The following is a 20175-nucleotide window of genomic DNA, read 5'->3' as shown; positions in this document are numbered from 1 at the left end:
AAATGCAGATTTCAACATTTCAGTTTCTAAATGTGGATTTCTTTGAAATGATTCTGACCCCAGCCATTTGCTCTTAACCTGTCTTCTAATCTCAGGTGTTTGGTTTGTTTCACTTTCACATTTTCTAATTATTAAATTGTATAATTGTTTCCTCAGTTCTCCAACAAGCCTTGTGGAGAAAGGATTTAGTACTTGTATTTGTAAAACAATGACACTGGGTCTCTTTCTTCCTTGGTTTAAGATACAGTATTCCCCAAGTAGTAAATCAAGCATTAAAGGAGGTCCAGGAATGTCATTTGATGTACTAACAGTAATCCCACTAGGCCTTTCCTTGTTGGGAAAACAAAAAACAAAAAAACAAAAATGCAACCAACCTCATCAGGAAAACTGACTACAAAATAAATATAGGAGGAGCACCTGGGAGAAGGAAGGTTCCGAGCAGATCCCTCAACAAGTTCCTAGTTGGAATACCTTCATTGCTTTCCTTTTGATCTGTACTGTGGGCCAGATTTACCATACAGTGTTCTCCCTTAAAAGATAAGCTCCCGAAGAGCAGGGTGACATTGAGGTAATCTTTGCCACATCTTGCCAATGCTGCCTCCAATACTAAACACAATTCCTTGCACAAAGTGTACAGCTTATTTCTCAGTTAAGTATTTATTGGACTGCCACTTTGTGACTGGCCCCACATTAGGCTCTGGGGATTCAGTTTCAATGTTTGCTGAACTGACTTGTAGATAAAAGGAAAAGATGAAAACGTAAAGCCATTATCCAACAGGACTGTAGGGATGTTTTCTTTTTGCTCTTTGGTGGCAATTTTTAATTAATTGTGTATGGGCATTAAATGACAGAAGCCAACATGACAGAAGGCTCACTGCCTCTGAAAAGTTCCAGAAAGAATCCTGCCTGGAGAAAGGAAGGGCTTTCATGCTGCGCGTGCCACGGTGCCCTGTTGGAAAGGGCCAGGCTTTCCTAGCTCACCTTTCCAAGCCCTTCCTGGCAGCCTGTGACATATTTCCCTTCTCCTTCTGCATCAGATGCTCAGTCAACATTATTAGCACATGATCAAGGGGTATTTCAATAACTCCTTTCTGAGGTGAATAGGTTTCCAGAATCTAGAACAAAGGACCTAAAATTAAATGGGCTTAGATTATTTAATGTTCAAGGGCCCCCAAGCATCTGTCTAAGAGACACTAATTGCCTGCTATTTTAATACAGTAGTATTGGTTCTAATGAGTCAATTTATTTAAAAAAAAAAAAAAGTAGAGCGTGCGCTAGGAGCTGAAGATCAGTGTGGCCTGAGGAGAGATGGCCACTTGGGGCTATGGAGAAGGTGGAACATTTTAAACTGACAGCAGTGTCTTCTTGTGGTTTAACGGGTTATGTCTCTGCATTTCATAAATTTTGGAGCCATCCAAGGGACTCATTTCCAGGATTTCCTCTCTTCATATTTATGAGACTGACAGGTTTGTTCTGCTGAAAGGTCAGAGAGCTATAGGTCACGGTGCAGATTTTTCTAACTACAAAGAGCTTACTGCACAGAATTGAGTCCCATTCAAAAGCTCGAGCAACGTTTTCAATGATGACATTAGGAATTTTAGGCAACTAAGAAATAAACTTGAGGGATCCCTTGACCTTGGTTAAATGCAAACAAATAAAAAGATCTTGAGGTAAGGACCACTTAGGTGATATGTATGTCTATGGAACGGTTCAATCAGAATAAGTTGACAAAAGTGGTGTTTCAGGCTCTGCCTCTGGGCAAGGGTCATGAATCCAGGATTCATAATCCTGCTAAAGGAGACCCATGGAGTCTCAGAAACAGTACGCAATATTTTGTGCATAGGGGATTTTTGTGGGATATGGGTCCATGGCCTTCGTGATTCTCAAAGGATCCAAGAATCAAAACAGCATTGAGAACAACTGTTCTTTCTTCCTTCTTTCCTTCCTTCTTTCCTTTTTTCTTCGTGAAGAAAAAGCAGACAAAAAAGGAAAAAAGGGAAGGAGGAAGGAAGGAAAGAAGGAAGACCTAAGGGCTTAAACATTCTCAGCAAGACACGTGGCTGATCTTTAGCAAGTGCGTACCTTCTGTAGGATCAGGGATGGGCTAGGTGTGAATTCTGTGCATACACATAAAGTTTTAAGTCTTATGTTAACAAAATTATTCTCATTATGATTTGTGAAACAAGGAAGGACAATGATAATCTTAACTCCCTTTTAAACTTAGTTAGCTCTTTCGGTACCACACTTGTCTCTTGTTTCACTGTTTTCTTTTGTTGTCACCACTGTATAATGGTTTTGGAATGAGGCAGGGGGCTGGGTAACAAAAATGAAATAATTTCAGGTTGCATAAAATCCTACAATACCTTCACAATGAAATCCATTTTTCTTTGTAATCCATGAAACTGACTTTCTTTCCAGCTCCATTTTATGCTCTCAATCCCATAGTCTACCTTTGCTGTTGAGGTCGACAAGTGTTGACTGAGCCCCCGATATATACTGACCCTGTGTGCTAGGAGTACAGGGATCCTACTCTTAAACTTATATCTCATACTTTAGAGAAGCACATTCTATTGGTTATTACTCCTAGGTTAAAAGAAAATTGAGAACGTTTCTTTAAAGAAGATGTACAAATGGCCAATGAGCACATGAAAAGACTCATCATCACTAGTCATTAGGGAAATGTAAATCAAAAGCACAATGAAATACCACTTCAGACTCTCTAGAATGGCTACAATCAAAAAGATAAACAATAACAACTGTTAACAAGGATGAATGTGGAGAAATCAGAACCCTCATACATTGCTGGTGGGTATGTGAAATGGTAACATCCATTTTGGAAAACAGTTTGGCAGTTCCTCAAAGAGTTAAACATAGAGTTACCATACAACTCAGCAATTTCTTTCCTAGGTATGTACCCAAGAGAACTGAAAGCATGTTCACACAAAATCCCGCACATGAATGTTCACACACCATTATACATAATAGCCCCAAAGTAGAAACAACCCAAACACCCATCAACTGTGAATAGATAAACAAAATGTGGTATATCACCGAACCAAGGCAAGATGTTAAGAACAGGAGAAGCTGGAAGCAGCAGTGGTGAGAGGGTACATGGGAACTCCGTATTCACCACTCAGTTTTCCTGTAACCTAAAACTGCTCAAAAAAAAAAACCACACCAAAAAAGAAAAAACAGAAAAAGTCTACTTAAAAATGTGATATATCAATACAATGGGATATTACTGAGTGATAAAAAAGAATGAAGTACTAATACATGCTACGTTGATGAACCTTGAAATCATTACGCTAAGTGAAAGAAGCCAAACACAAAAGACTGCATATTGTATGATTCCATTTATATGAGGTGTCCAGAATAGGCAGAGCCATAGAGACAGAGACTAGGTTAGTGGCTGCAGGGGCTACATAAAAAGGGAGAGTGCAGTGAATGCTAAGGGGTATGGGGTTTCTTTTTGGGGGTGATAAAAAAGTTCTGGAATTAGACAGTGGTGACATTTGCAGAATCTTTTGAATACATTAAAAACCCCTGAATATACTAAAAACACTTTGAAAGTGTGCATGTTTTGGTATGTGAATTATATCTCAATTTTTTATAAAGGACAATTGACTTGGGGGAGGGAGGGAAGCAGTTCTTGTCCCTGGATACTAAAGGGAAGCAGAGCTTTGACACCCAAAAATACGCCTTTTGGGATAGTGATTATTTTAAGCTGGATTTTTTTTTAAGAAATGAAAGACTCAAGAAAAGACGCTTACCTCCCCTTCATCTGTCTAAAGGAATTCAGATAGAAAATCCTGCTTAAAGGAAGGGAGCTAACATCTTAATGTAAGAAACTAAATGTGATAGACTGGGAGGAACCTGCAAAGTGTGTTTGTTTGATTTCCCTCTGTGTTTCGTGGTTTCCAGGTGGCCCAGCAAGAATTTGTTAACCAAATGTTTGCTCTTTCTCATCTACTTGTGAATTGCCTACTTTCCCTTTGAAGTCCCAGACCCCTGCCTCTCTCTCCTTAGTCCAGAAGGGAATATAATACAAGCCTCAACTGCCCCCATTTGTACAGAGATCCTATATTCTTAGTGAACCCACATTTGTACACATGTGATAAATTTGGTCATTTTCTCCTGTTAATCTGTGTCATGTCAATTTGATTATTAGACTAGCCAGAAGAACTTAGAAGGGCAGAAGGGACATTATTTTTCCTCCTATGCAGTATACAAAGCAATGGTTTTATTTCTTGTCAATAATTACATGACGCTCTCTACCTCATTGTCTCTGTCTTAAGTATTGAAGGGACCCAGCATCCTTTTTACAATATCCTCCTTTCTTTTTCACATGCTGTCTTCCCCACTGTGTATCATTCCCTTTCTTTTACATATGATTCCAAAGCACAGGACTATTAACAAATTCATCATCACTAACATTTATCAGGCACCTAGGAAAGAAGGGATTTCTCTTTCCCACAGTTTAAGTTTTGCTCTGAGACTACATGACATTCTCTTTGGTTGACTAAAAGCAAAATGAAGAACAATCCATTAGGATATGCTGTGTACATCAATTATTCAGGAAGAACAAAAGTGGACAGAGATGGAACAGGACACAGGATCTTCCAATGGAAAAGGCATAGGACCAAGCCTTGGCTCCATCAAAATAAAGCTGTCTAAAGCTCCTTGACCAATAATGGCACCACCAAACAAAAATTAGAAGACAAATGTAAGGAATGAGGATACATGCAAGCCATTACTCTGTCTTTTTACTCATAAATATGTATAGTATAACTATGGATGTTAAAGAAAATCATGTAATATAGAGGTTGTCTCACAATGCCAATGCTCATGTCTTTTTATGTTAAGGTTATAACTTCAGTGTTAGTAAAACTCTCTTTACTCATTACTGTATATATTTCTGAGATACAAAATATTTATTTATATATTGGAAATTCTGAGAATTGACCTTCACTGATGCTCATGTTTATGGCATCTCATCCATTGCAATAATGATCTTCGTTTCATCTCATAGCTTTTAATATTTTATAATTATTAAAGATTTATATGTATATATACATACGATGTCATATTCATGTTTCAATCTTTAAAAACAAACAAAACAACTAGGTTAGCAAGTATGCCTAGTCCTATAGATTTGCATCAATATAACTTGCTCATTTCATAATTTGTGAGCACTTTAGATGGTACTAAGTAATTTCCTAATATAATTTATGCTAGAATTTGTGATAGAATTTAAATATCTGTTAGACAATCTAGTCTACATTTTTAAGCTTTGCTCCTTTTTCTATGTCTTTATAATGTGCACATGTCACTATACTTACTCAATTGTTAACAACCAGTACAGAAAATATTCTACTTTTTGCCCCATGTCCTTAAAAAAAAAAAAAAAGAAAGAAAGAAAAGATGTTTCTGGGAACTGGGTCCAATAGTGTTCCCTGTCTCGATATACAGCTGCTTCATTTCAAATGGGAAATGACTCCCATCATATTACTCTGATAAAAACATGAATATAATGCATTTACCTGGCTTTACAAAGCCTGCCTTTGGTTCCTTCTTATATCGAGCTGACTGGATGCTTCCCTCACCAACCATTCCAATCGTGCCTTTCTTTCTAGTAAAGTCTTCATCACTCCCAGGGCGAAAGCCAACAGGACTGTTTCCAGAATCTGAGGGCGTCTTCACAGGAGATACTGACTGGCTACTAGGACAGCCTGTGTCATCTGGAAGACAGGAATCAATAAGCGTTTAATGAGGAGGAGGAAATCAATGACGGCCAAGAGAAGCGTGCAGGAAGCTATACATACGTGTGCTCACACACATGTACTCTGCTTATGAAGCCCCAAGTTAACGTCTGTGAATGACTCTTATTTTCCATATCTGGTCGATCATTTTAACAAATAAAATATCATTTTAACAAAGAAAATATCAACAATCAGAAAACATATTTTAAGGCAACACCTTACAAGCTTTTTGGGTCACAAATATTTCTGTAACATTCATGTTGTCAAAACGTACAGGCTTGTTGTCTGTTTTAACACTTCAGATAGTCAACTTTTGGGTCATAGCTGTCCATAGATTTTTGATGGGGTTAGTAATAGGAAGTTCACCACAGCAACTCAGGATCATTAGTGGGAACATTTCAGAGTTGTTTGTGTTAGGGAAAAAAGTTACTTGAATATTATTGGCTATACCCAGTGTTTGGTCACTTGGCCCATGACTGGGTTAACAGAGTGATAGGTAAGAGATCTGACTTTAGGAGTTCAAGGAATCAGAAAGAAATGATCTTGTTTTATTATCATACACACCCAACCAAAAATATATCAAATCAGATATATTGCTGTCTGGAGTAAACTGGTAAAATGAAAATGATATTCAAATTAGAAACATTCCCTTAATTTTTAAGTTATAGATTATTACCATCATTAGTATAAATTAATGTGCGAGATATAAATTGAACCGTGTAGATGCTTATTAAGCAAATGGAAAAATGGAAAAGTCGCACCGTTACTCCTATAAGTGCTTTCCATATTTATTAAATATTTATGATAGTTGGTTAATCCATTTATACTTTGATGAATATTGTATGGGAATTGAATGCAAATCAGTACTAAATATTTCCTTGTTATACAAAAATATTTTGATGCCAGTAGCTAATTAGACAAGAAATGAATAGACATTTAGTCCAAAAAACTTTTAGAACTATTACATTTTTATGACTATTAAAGGAACTGAAATAATTTGCCATCTATGAAAGGCTATCTTCAAACTCCATAGCTTGACTAAAGATAGAAATAGAACTAGGCCTGAATAAAACATACTGATTGCCTGAATTAAGATGAGTAGAATCCATCTAAAAAAAGAATTGCTGTTGCTTCATTTTTGGCCTTTACTTCAATTTTTATTATGAAATATCCCAGTTCCTAGAACAAAGTGAATTTGGCAATGGTAGAATGATTTATTTCTCCTAATATTCTTTTTTGACATTTGGACATACCGTGTTTCCCCGAAAATAAGACATAGCCGAATTAATTTTTGCCCCAAAAGACGCATTAGAGCTGATTGTCCAGCTAGGTCTTATTTTCGGGGAAACGGTATTAATATACATAGGACTTCAAGAGTCCATTTCTGGAAATGAAAGGTGTTTAGTGCATTGTTCATGCCTGCTCTCTTTGCTGCTCTTTAAAATGTGCAGTATTCTTCCTGAACTCCTGAAGACACTGGCCCTGAATTACGGAGTGATGAGAACCCTTCATGGCCACTACTTCTATTGTCCCTGCCTTTCTGTTACATTTGCATGTCCCATGCTTCAACCCCAAAGAAATCCAAGCTCCTCTCTGAAGGGGCAAAGCTGCTAGTTACTCAGGCAGATTCCACCAAGTTGTCAAGGCTTAATAGGTCTGACACCGCCTCAGAAGAGCCTCTCTTTCTTGATTCCTATCCCAAAGCAGATAAACCCAAAGGAATAAGATCTAACCATTCAAAATTACCTATTGCCTTTAAAATTATTTCCTAATGAGTCAGTTCCATAAAGTGCTTCTTTTGAAAGAGAAGACCCAAATAAATAAAAATCCATGCTTCGGATTCTCTACCCTAAAACATAACGTTTCTCAAAGGGCCAACATTAAACAACATTAAAGCAATGTGTTCTGTTTGGTGCTTATATTATCATGTTGCTAGAGTTAAATAAGAAAAAATATGTACATACCATGCCTTCAGTACTAGTAATTTCAAGGATTAAAGTGCCAGGGTCTTATTAAAAATTGGGAACTGAAATTATTTAGAGTGGTACCAGTAGCAGTTTAGGAAAGGCAGTAGCAATTTTTCATCTGGAGTGTGTGCCTCACCTGTCATCAATATTTACAGCCAGTATCTCCAGGGGCAAGACTGAGAAGATGAATACCGAAATAAATTTTTAACTTTAGTTACCTCATACAGCATTTGAATCACTGCATAAACTCATGTTCACCCAGCATCTCTTAACTGTCTAGTATTGTGCTTCATATTGAGGGGGAAACAATACAAATATAAAGCATGGTCTTTCATTAGCTAAACAAATATGTATCAAGCCTTGGCACTGAAACGGCCCAGAAGCATTATACCCAGTACCCACACTGATGGAGCTCATAAATAAGCCAAAAGAAGTAGGATAAATATCACTTACAACACACAGTTCCTGTAAACTGCCAAGCCTATTAAGGCAAATCCATATCCAAGAAAATCTGTGAGTTATCAGAGGAGCCTGGGACATTTGCCTGTTTTGTCTATGGGGTCCAACACAAACAAAGGCATTGAGTTACGGAAAGGGCAGGGCCATCAATTTTCCTACTACAGAGAGCACACACTTCAAGTTATGCAAAGCAAGACTGAAGCAAAGGCAACAGAGTTTCATATACCAGAATCATCTGGTCACCTGTGGCACCTGAGGTATTTCCTCTGTGCAGCACTGAAGAAGAGGTTATTTTTCAACAAGTCTTGTTTATGGCCCTTTCTCCCCTCTCTCCCATCCCTCCTCTTCTTCTTCCTCCTCATTTTTAACTTCATGGTCACAGTTGGAAGCAGACTACCAGTCTAGATGAAGATAAATACTTCTTTCCAAAATTCTATGTAAAATATTCTTCGTTCACATTTACTCCAAGATTCTGAGAATAGTGAAGACAAGTTAATGTTCTTTGGTTGTTCCTGTCTAAACTACACTTGGATCAAGCACATATTAAAGAGATTTATTTCTTAAACCCTCTTCAGTTAAACCCTTTGAGTGTGCCTTCTGTTTCCTGCTGCTACCTTAACTCCCGAATTTGTCTTGTGGATCCACAGATTTATAAACACAATATTTATAATTATAGCTTTTATTAGTCATGTTAGTATAAGGAGATTATCAATGACTAAAGTTGCTAACATGACACCATGAGGAAACTTTCTGGGTAGGAAATGGTAGAAATTCTGAATGACATTCCCAAAAAGTTTGGGATGTTTTAAATTTCCAGAAGAATGCCTGAGAAAAGTAAGACCATTTCAGCCTGTTTTTGGCATAAGGGAAATTTTGTTCCATGGCTTTAGGGAGAGGGTGTACAAGACTGTCAGTCTATGGGAGAAAAAGGAGTTTTTCTTTCAAAACACATGCGCACACTCACACACACACCCCAGTTCTTACATAGGTGAGTTTTCACACTTCTTTCTCTATTATTTATCCTAAGTACAGCTTAATTAAACACACACACACACACACACACACACACACACACACACACACCCAACAGGACCATGTTCTATGTTTTACCCAGTGTGCGATCCATTTGAAAACACAGGATGATTTTTTTCTGGATAAACAATTTTAAATCCCACTTGCATAGGCCCAGGATCACCCCTGGTGAAACTGAGGTAAAAGTGACCCTCATTAAGGCCGAATCTAAATGATCATCCCCTACAGTGAAGGAAATTAATTTACATGTAGTAAATTATTTATAGTAAGGAATAGTTTCTTTTGTTGTTTTTCTTCTTTTTAATTTGTTTTGAATCTGTCAATTTGCAGGATTAAGGACAGTAGAAAGAATACTCACAGATCCAGGAACTTCTAGAAGTTGAGGCCTAACTAAAGTGCTATAAGAAATATACCTACTAACTGGTTTCCAAATTGTTATTAAAGAAAACAGATTTTAAGGTCTATAAAGACAGATAGGAAAAAGAGCATCTATTATAATTTTGTAGCCTCGAGGTTGTTCAAAAAATTAAATTTTTAAATCTATTTTTCCTCTTTCTTTACATTATAAGATCTTTGAAAATATGAGAGATAGTTAATAATTGTACAATTATTCCACTTACAGTTCTGAAAAGGTGTGTCTAAGTATCTTTTAAAATAATTTGAATCTTATTTTAAATGCACTAAAGGAACTTGCTAATAAAGGAAATCTGTTGGGGTTGTTAAAATCTTGACTTAATTTTTTATAAAAGTAATAATTCTCATTGTGGAAAATCTGGAGTGCAGGACAGTACAAAGCAGTAAAGAAAAAATAAAGGGATAGTATTTTCCTATAGTTGTATTATCCAGAAAAACCAATATAATAATTTGGTATATTTCTTATTGATCTTTTCTTAAATGCATATGGTAGACCTGCTTGCTGTTTGTTAAAATTTCAACCTATATTATAGACAGCTTCATACTCTTTTACTGAAAATTTCTCCCTGGCACTTGTTAGGCTAGAAAAGAAGGTAAAGACTACGTATCAGGAGCCAACTCAGAGGGACCCCCATTGGCCAAAGATGGAATAATACAAACATAAAAAAAAAAAAAAAAAAAAAAGCTACTGATGATAACCATTGGAAAGCTAAAAAATCTGTGAATTCATAGTCATCATACAAAAAAACAAAACTGAAGTGAGAACAAAAGACCCCTTTCACCCAAAAGAATCCTAACCCACTGGAAATCACTGGAAGTGACCCAGGGACCAATGCTTTATATTGAAATGTGACAAGTAAATGGAAAGAAGACTTAGCATATAGTCTGATTGTAAAAACTGTTCCTATACAAACTATAGTTCAATATAATTGAAATCACTCATTAGTATTGAAAGTTCTTTCTTACAGAAGCATTCTGGTTGATGAAAGTAGATGGAATAACAGAAAGTTACTATTCTGTAATTATTTCTAATGAAGTAACTGATTGCGGCACCAAATAAAATCAATGAAACCATTAGACAAAAGGCTGGTAGGGAGTTTACAGTGGGGGGATCAGGCCTTACCCACCAGTACTTCGTACTCACTAAGTACTCAGCGCCATCAACAGTAGGGCAACAGACAATAGGTACCTTCTGGTGGGATGCCATATGAAGCTCAGCACTCCTCATGAAGTATTCTTGCCACAAAAAATTACCCCTGAATCTATTCAATCCTTAAAGCTAACGTCCACCTCATAAAGTATATGGAGAACAGAGTAATGAGTTAAATTAGGAGTTGGCACATTACAGCCTGCAGGCCAAACTTGTTCTCTGCCTGCTTTTGTAAATAAAATGTTATTGGAACAAAGCCATGCCCAATCCTTTACATACCGTCTATTGTGGTTTTCAAGCTACAGTGACAGAGTTGAATAATTGTGACAGAGATCATCTGGCATCCCACCAGCAAAGGAGAAAATATTTACTATCTGGTCCTTCACAGAAAAACTGTGTTGGCCTCTGGGTTAAATGATACCATGAGGAAGCAAACACACACTTTTTAGACCATGGGGCTATTTCAATGTTCTCTGTCATACCAAGGAATTACGGTAATTGCATTAGCAATGAAAGCGACACTATGATTATGTAAGAAAATGTCCATTTTTCTTTAAAGAAATACATGCTGAGGTATGTAGGTAGACATAAAATGACATGATGTCTGAAGATTTGCTTTAAAATGCTTCTACAAAGTAAAAAAGAAAAGGAAAAAGATAATAGGATAATATCTTGCTATTGCTTAATCTGGATAAAGTGAATAAGCAGCATATTGGGGTTCATTGCAATATTCCCTCTGCTTTTGAGATGTTTTACAGAGTTTCAAAATATTTTATTTACTACCTCAAAAACATTAAGTTAAATGAGTAACTATTTAAAATAAATATAAACAGAGCATTTAAAAAAATAAACTCCTTCTTGTAGGATATTTTAGGTTGTTGCTAACTTTCTCACTATTATTAAATTGCTTTAATAACATTTTTACTGATAAGTTTTTGGTCAAATTTTTTATTATCTCATAGAATGTGTCTCTAAAAGTGGAATTACTAAGTCTTCCAAGAAGTTTAGGACAACTGACATTCCTATTACAATTGTATGGGAATATCCCACTTATTAAATTCTTGCCAGTATTGAATATTATTTGCTTGCAGTTTTGCCAATAATGAAAAATATATTTTGATGTTTTAGTTTGCATGTATTTAATTGTTAGTGAGGCTTACTGTCTGTCTTTCATTGGCCCTTTTAACTTATTCTATGCACTGCTCATGTCCTTTCACAATTTTTCTATTAAAGTGTTAAGGATTTCTTATTGAGCTATAAGAAATCCTTGTGCATGAAAGGCATTAATCCTCTGTCATATCTCGTCCAGTTTGTTGCTTGCTTTTAACTTTATAATGTCTTTGACTTTCAAATGTTTCCTATTTCTACTTGTCAAATATCACCATATTTTCCTTTGTGACTTCTTCTAAGGTTTAGAATGTCTCTTTTTACTCCAAGATCAACTAAATATTTACCTGTACTTTATTGTAGATTTTTATAGCTTCACTTTCCATTTAAATTAAGTCCTTTTGGAATTCATTTTAAAATGTAGCATGAGATTAGATGGTAACATTTTTTTTTAATTTTTAGGAAATTTATCCTTTCCATTTACTGTGCAATGTTTTTCCAATGAAATTTGAAAGCAATAAATATGTTTTGTTTGAATATAAGTATATATGTTATATATATTATATACAGATGGTGCAAAAAATGTATACACATTTTAAGATAACATCTTTAAGATAAGAGATGCTACCTTAAAATATGTATACATTTTTTGGGCATGCTCGGTATATATGAAGTGTGATCAAACAATATGGTGAACATTTAAATTAAAAAATAATTACTACAGTAAAGGACACATTGCCTTTATTCCCCTTCAAAATATTCCCCCTCCCTTCGAACATACTTATCCCATTGTTCTTGCCACTTTCTGAAGCAGTTCTGGAAGTCCTGTTTTGTGAGTGTCTTTAGTTGCGCTGTCATGGCTGCCTCGATGTCCTGAATCATTTTGACTTTGGGGAAGAGCCAGAAGTCACATGGTGCCAGGTCCATTGAATAAGGTGGATGAGGACACACTGTAATATTTTTATTTGATAGAAATTGCCATATACCAGAAGCGATGTGTGACACAGAGCATTGTCATGATGGAGGATGATTTACCACACACTTTAAAACACACCTTCTCTCAACCGTAGCTCACACCTGACTGACTGCACTGAACAGGTTGAAACTTGTCACACACTGTCACTAAGGTTCAACGCGCCACTTCCCATATTGAAGATCCCTGCTTTTCCTTTGGATGGCACTCAGAAGGAACATTCACCGTATTTTGTGATCACAACAGAAAGTCTCTGTGTTACACATCGCTTCTGGTACGGCAATTTCTGTCAAATAAAAACACGCTGTATGTCCTCATCCACCTTATTCAGCAAATCTGGCACTGTGTGACTTCTGCTTCTTCCCCAAAGTCAAAATGACCATGAAAGGAAAATGTTTTGAATTGATTCAGAACATGGAGGCAGCCACGACAGCGCAACTAAAGACACTCACGAAAGAGGACTTCCAGAACTGCTTCAGAAAGTGACAAGAATGATGGGATACGTGTGTTGGAAGCGAGGGGGAGTATTTTGAGGGGGATTAATGGCAATGTGTCTTTTACTGTAATAATTTTTTTTAATTTAAACATTTACCATATTTGGTGATCATACCTCCCATATCTATATATGTCTATATTTATATATCTATATCTATATTTGAATCTACATTTAAAATATTAGAATTGCCCAAAGTGTGTGTGTTTGTTATATAATTTCTTAATATTTAACTAAAGTGCCTAACAACCAGTACCATAGAACACATTTGGTGGCAATTATGATGACCAAGTCCCTAGTTTACTCCCCTTGCACCAATTAATTACATATAGAATAAAACACTAGGTTCAAAAGATTACAAATAAAACATTTCTTTAAAATCCAAGAAACATCTCTAAAACTTTTGGTTCATTTTTGAATTTAGATCTCAAAACTCATTGTTGAACTAAACAATTCCAGAAGACATACTCGTACGTAAAAATAACATCAAGTGGAAGAAAATGTGGTTCTGTGCCATAATGTCTTGAAACATTCAGTTATGGTTTGATGCTGTTCAATGTGCAGTTGCATAATTTGGAGGAAAAAATCATTGTATTTTAAGGAAACATTACTTAAACTATATGGAAATTTAGTTGATTCTCATGAATGACAGAAGCATTTGCAGACTGCTTATTCAGCCATTTGACAAATATTTATTGAGTATCTACTATGTGCCAGAGACTGCTATAGGTGTTACTATTTTCACTGTTTTAGATACTGACATTTTTGAAGATAGTCTGATCAAGACAGATAAAATGTCATAGCTTAAACTCATTGTCAGTCTGAACCCTGTGAAATACCACAGACCATTCAAATGCACTGAAAAGAGGCAAGGTAAGGAAAGTATTCAAATGCACTGAATGTAGGTAAGGTAAGAAAAGTAACATTTATTAAGTAGTTATCATGCGGCAAGAACACTGATTTTTATCATATATATTTAAGAATATCTTATTTTATCAGTGGGAAAACAGAGGCTCAGAGAGGTTAAGAATTTCAGTCCTACCTCTGCTAAGTAACTGACTCAAGATTCAAACTCAAGTTTGTCTGATTCTATAAAGTTCTTGTTTTTCTAACTACTACAAACTAGCTGTTTTCTCCATTTTTCTACGTATGTTTGTTCTGAGAGGAAACAACAGCAATTCTGGGAATTCTCAAATTAAAAACAGACAAAGGAAGCTGTTAAAAAGGAGCCATCCCATAATAAGCAGACCACAAAAATTTGAGGCAAGGAACTCTTTCTAGTTGTTTCCAGTTTTCCAATATTCTTGCTTTAACACAGTAACCATATAACGCTTGCCATTTATATAATTTTGCGTTCTAGGTTTTCAATAGCAACATTTGAACTTCTATTCCTTCATCTAATTTTAGCATCCTTTTGGAGTGAGAATTTACAAGTCTATAAGACTCTACACTAATTTTGCTTCCATATTATATAGTGGGATACTACCTAATCACCAGTGTCGAAGTGTGAGGATCCTATCGATCCCATCCACCCATCCATCCATCCATCCATCCATCCATCCATCCATCCATCCATCCATCCATCCATCCTTTCCACAAATAATTACTGATTTCCTATTGTGTTCTAGGTAGTCTTCTAGATATTAGGGATGTAATGATGATCAAGACTCTAAAATGCTTGTCCTCAAGAAGTTCACATTCTGGTGGGGAGAGAGACCATTAAAAAACAAGTGAAAAATAACATAGACAAGATATTTTGATTGTGATGTACAGTTAATGAAACAAACTGGGTGATATTACATAGACTAGCTAGGTGGGAGGTGGGAAGGTACTTCATCAGACAGGTTGTCATGGAAGGTACTGTAGAGGTAATTTGAACTAAGACCAAAAAATGAGAAGGCACCCATTATAGGAAAGACAAGGAGAAGAACTCCAGGCAGAGAGGTAAACAAGGAGTTTGGGACATTGAGGAAACGGAATGGAGGCCAGGAAGGCTAAAGTGGGGAGAAGGACCAATGATGAGGCTGAAAGGAGGTAGGAGCCTGAGCGTGTTCAGGATTGTGGGCCAAGAATCCTAAGTGCATCTTAAGTGCAATGGAAGCCATAGCATGTGTTAAGCAGGAGATGACAACAATTTGGTTTGTGGAGAACAGACTGTATTAGTGATAATATATCTAGCTCATATTTACTGGGTGCCCACTAACTACCAGGTGGGTTCTACACACTTACCACAAGTCTTAATTAACTCAATCCAATCTCTCCTTGAGATAGGCATTAATATCATTCTGCTTTGCAGAGGGCATGCAAAACTATCACTAGTGTTTAAGCCTCCTGCGAGGTCACAGTCAGTAGTAAGTGGTAGAACCACAGCAGGAATCCAAACAGGCGAACTCCAGAGGCTCCTTCTTAATCTCTATGTTGTGTGCCCTTTGGGACTGAAAATGCAGAAGCAAATAAACTCACGCGGAGGCTTCCATCATAGTAGAAATGAAAGATGACAGTGGTTTGACTAGGGTAGTAGTAGTGAAAGTTGGGAAAAGTAGATGGATTTGGCATATCTTTTAGAAAAATAATTGAAAGCATTACTTTATGATAATGAAAAATAGGAAGGGATCAAGAGTGTCTTCTAGATTCTTTGTTTAAATAGGGAACATGGTGGTCATTTCTGAGTTGGAGAAAAATGGGTTTAAGAGTAGGGAGAGGGTGAAATCAAGACTTCTGCTTTTGATATGTTAAATCTGCAGCACTAATTAACCACAACCCTGGAGATAGCAAGTAGGCAGTTGGATATGTGAGCCTGACGCTCAGGGGAGAAGTTAGGGAGCATTACCACCCTACAGGTGAAGGATTTAAAGAGGTAAGCCCTTGGGGAGAGCAGACAGAGAAAAGGGCTGAGGATTGAGACCTGGAACACAGTGACATTGTGGGGATAGGAAGGGGTGGAACCACAGGAGCCAAGGAGGAAAATCTTTCCCAAGCAAAGGGCTTGTTCAATTGTGTTGACTGCTGCTGAGAAGTCAAGCAAAATGAAGGCAAACGAGAGAATGTTAGATTTGCCAACGTGCTCACTCACGTGCTTGACAACGGCAAATTATGGAGACAGGCTTTTGGAGAAGTTTTGCTGTGAGGAGGAGCGGAGAAATAAGATGTCAGTTACAAGCTGCTGAGGGTCAAAGGGAGTTCTCTGAAAGATGCATATACCCGAGCATATGTGTATGTTGATGGAAATGAGTTTGTAAAAGTAATTCAAATGAAGCACCTCCACTGAGACATGCAACCGACATCTATAAAAATACAGTGGAGAGTGGAGTAATTATTTAATGAACGTCTCCCTGGTTTCTTGGAGACAAAATAATCATCTCGCATATAAACATTCTTGGGATTTCTGAGCTATTTTGGAGCCTCAAGTGCTCTCATAAATGTCATTCTGGTGCAGCCTTGGGCAGTAAAGGAGGAAGTGAAATGAGATGAAGTGAGGCAAGTCTCCACTTCTTTCTAGAACTCTTGCTCTCTCTAAAAACAAGGGCCTCTACTTGGTTTTTCCATCAAGCATCAGTCAAGTTGTTTGATTTGCGTTAGCCGCCAGAGAAGAAGGAATTTGGAGGGGAACATATCTTGGTTCAAATATGTAATGTAGTGTGAGTAAGGAATCTATATAGGAGTCTTGGTGAGGAAGTTGCTGATGCCAAAATTGGGAAACAGGGTGGCTCTATTATTGCCAGAAGACAGGTGAGCCCGGCAAGGGGCGGGTGTAAGCTTTTATTTTTCTTGCTCTTTTGAAGGGTTATGATCTTTCCAATATAAGCATGTCAGTAATACTTCTGACCGTCTCTCTCTTTAGCAATATGAGTTTATTCGCAGTTTCTAAGCCATGCCTTTTCAAAGACTCAATTTTTTTTTAAAGGTTCCTTGGTAGGGGAAGGTGGGAGGGGGAGATGAGGAGAGGGAGGGAGAAGAACTGGAAGGAAAGAAAAAAGAGAAACAGAGACAGACACCAAGAAGCTATCTCTTACTCTCCTGGAAACCTTATAACAAGGAAACTCCAAACCACTCTAAGGACACCTGAATTACAGTTGGCTCTCTTGTAGCAATGTAAATATTTCCCCTTCTCCCTTCTGTTTTGTCTCACACTGAGACTCTGAAGATAGCGATGGTCAAGATGGACTAAGGGATAAAAATGGAGCACATTAAGGAAAAAACAATGCTCACTATGCAGTTTGTGTAACTGCTATATTTGGGCTTTTCTATCTGGAAAAAAATATGAATTGTTTTAGATAATATACATGTATCGTGGTATTTACTTTGTTTTTTAGAAAGGAACAAAGAAAGAAAAGAGAGAGAAAAAGAAGCAATATGCTCATAAACTGTGTAATTCCGGTGACATTCATAAAATAAAATTCTGAATTTTGAAAGTTAGCCTCACAGGCGAAATGCCCACTCACAGAAGAATGGCTGAATAAATGATAGCCTTTTGTATAGTGGAACACATGCTGTCATTACAATTGACGAGGGGACTTCCGTCACTGGGAAGTAATAACAGGTACAAGTACTGCCTGAAATGCACATTCCTGGACAGGAGTCCTGGCAGTATCGCTCATTGCTCTAGTTCACCTCCTAGGGTTAGTCTCTTGCCCACACTAGGTGTTCAATAAATACTGGGGGAGCCACAAAAACGTGTACATTTTAAGAGCTGTTATCTATGTATTACTTTTCGAAGTTGAATTGGTTACGGTAGGTATGACATTCGCTCAAAAGATGGCGTTAATCAAAGGAATGTTAGCGTCATTCATTGTATTACAATTGTAATATAGTGTTTTCCTTTCTTACAATGTGTGTACATGTTTTTTTTGACACCCTCTGTATTTATTTAACAAATGAACAGAAAGGATCACAGATGAATGCAGCACAATCTCACTTTGGCAAAAAGCAAAACAAAATAAATCCTGTACATGTGATGACCTCCACTCTCACATATGTGTTTCCACATTTCTATTACTTTTAAATTAAAAAAAATATATAATAACAAGCATCAAAGAACATATAATCCTCAGAAACACCGCAGAATAAATAGAAGGGTAGGTTAGGGTCCACGTGTTCTCAAGATTTCTGAGGGTTAGGCAAGTGTCTAAAACGAATCCTATCTGCACCAGCACCCACCCCAAAGGACAGAAAATAAAGACTGAGCCAGCCAGGAAAGAGGAGGAACCCTAGGAAAATTCAACTGCGGGGAGAAGTTGAAGGATGTGTTTCTACAGATGGGGGTGAGTGCTGGACGAGCCCACCTGAGGAGTACAGGTATGCATTGGGAAGCTTGTTTTGGGTTCCCAAAAAGAGAGAGCAGTAGGCCCCAAATAACTGGCCTCCTTCTGGAGCCAGAGGAGTGTAACTCAGGCAGCAGAGCCCCTGGATATGACAATGGCTACGCAGCAGTGTGAGAAGCAGCTGGGTCCAGGAGTCTCTCTCTGTTCTGGCAGAGGAGCTGGATTGTGTCTCCAACGCAAGAGATGGCCAAGCCAGTTACTGGGCCCAGGAGCCAGCAAAACCACTTCACACCTGAAGCTCACTGAGTCTCCCTGGGGTCAGCGGGAGGAGATTGGTGTTTTCTCAGACTGAAAAGCACCTGGGGTGTAGGGTGGGGTTATGGTCAGTGTCAAGTTGGAGTCCTGGGAAAGTGGGTATGTGGCTTTGTACTAAATGCCTTCTTGACTCTGAAACTGGGCTGCTGATTTTTCTTATGGTTTGCGAGTGCCAACTCTCAAGTGGAGCAGTTTCTGACTTTCTTGGCAAGAGACGTCTCTTCCAGCTACCCACAACACTGGGGGGCATGGGTCTATTACAGAGATTATTTTTTATTGCCTGACAGGGGAGCTCCTCAGGACAGGAAGGTTTCCTTCATTTAACAAACCAATTAAAGTGAGTAATGGGTATGGTTCTAGTTGTTTTATTTCCCCAGTTATTAAGATAGTATTCTGCTCTCAATGGATTTTTTTCCCCCTTCTTCCACCTCTTCCCCCCCACCCCACTCCGGTTCAAGCCATGGTTTCTCAGTCTAGTTGTGTAGGATCGGGCACTCACAGCAGCTCAGGGCAGCTCTCCCCGGCTGCCGGCCACTCATGATGGATACCGGCCACTCATGGCAGCACACGGTAGCCCACGACAGCGCACAGTAGCCCACGGCAGCTCACAGTAGCCCAGGGCAGCTCACGCCAACCTCCGGCTGCTCACAGCAGCCCAGCTCCAGGGAGAGCCATTGTTCACAATCTTAGCTATAGAGGGCGCAGCTCACTGGCCCATGTGGGAATCGAACTGGCGACCTTGGCGTTAGAAGCACGGCGCTCCAACCACCTGAGCCACCGGGCTGACCCTCAATAGATTTTATTAAATGAATGAAAATATACCACTTGTCCTGTTCTCATAATTATGCCTTTTACCAAATTCCAACAAATACTTATTAAGCAACTCGGTGTCAGGTATGGTGCAGGGAACTATATCGTTCCTGCCTTTATGTAGCTTAGTCTACAGGGGAGTCAGGTAACTAAGAGAGAATAAAGAAATTTTCAAACGAGGTCTTGTGATATGATAGAGGAAGCATAAAGAGGGGCACCTAACCCAGGCTTTGAAATGCATCCTTCAGCTACCTACCCTCACCTATAAATACACTTACCTATACAGTTAACCCTTAACATGGGTTTGAACTGCATGGGTCCATTTACATGTGGACTTTTTTTCGACATACAGTTGGCCCTCCATTATCCCTGGGATTCCCATCCATGGATTCAACCAATCTTGGATCAAAAGCAGTATTTTGGATCTATGGTTGG

At 37.9% G+C, this 20175-nt stretch overlaps 1 protein-coding gene across 29 annotated transcripts in view; it reads right to left on the bottom strand.

Annotated features, from left to right (window-relative positions):
* The window catches only part of SYBU (syntabulin), a 108234-nt gene that overhangs the window by 39281 nt on the left and 48778 nt on the right, over positions 1-20175 (bottom strand). For 28 of the 29 annotated variants that reach the window (XM_019750574.2, XM_074316743.1, XM_019750576.2 and 25 more), the window contains one exon: positions 5541-5738. The exons of the other annotated variant lie outside the window; for it this stretch is intronic. In XM_019750574.2, coding sequence (XP_019606133.2) covers positions 5541-5738 — 198 coding nt within the window. The remainder of the gene's footprint in view (positions 1-5540; positions 5739-20175) is intronic. 29 annotated transcript variants of the gene reach the window in all.

Source organism: Rhinolophus sinicus, linkage group LG12 (assembly GCF_036562045.2).
Source record: "Rhinolophus sinicus isolate RSC01 linkage group LG12, ASM3656204v1, whole genome shotgun sequence".
Lineage (NCBI taxonomy): Eukaryota > Metazoa > Chordata > Mammalia > Chiroptera > Rhinolophidae > Rhinolophus > Rhinolophus sinicus.
Note: the sequence above shows the minus strand (reverse complement) of the source record. Positions and strands in the feature narration are given on the sequence as shown.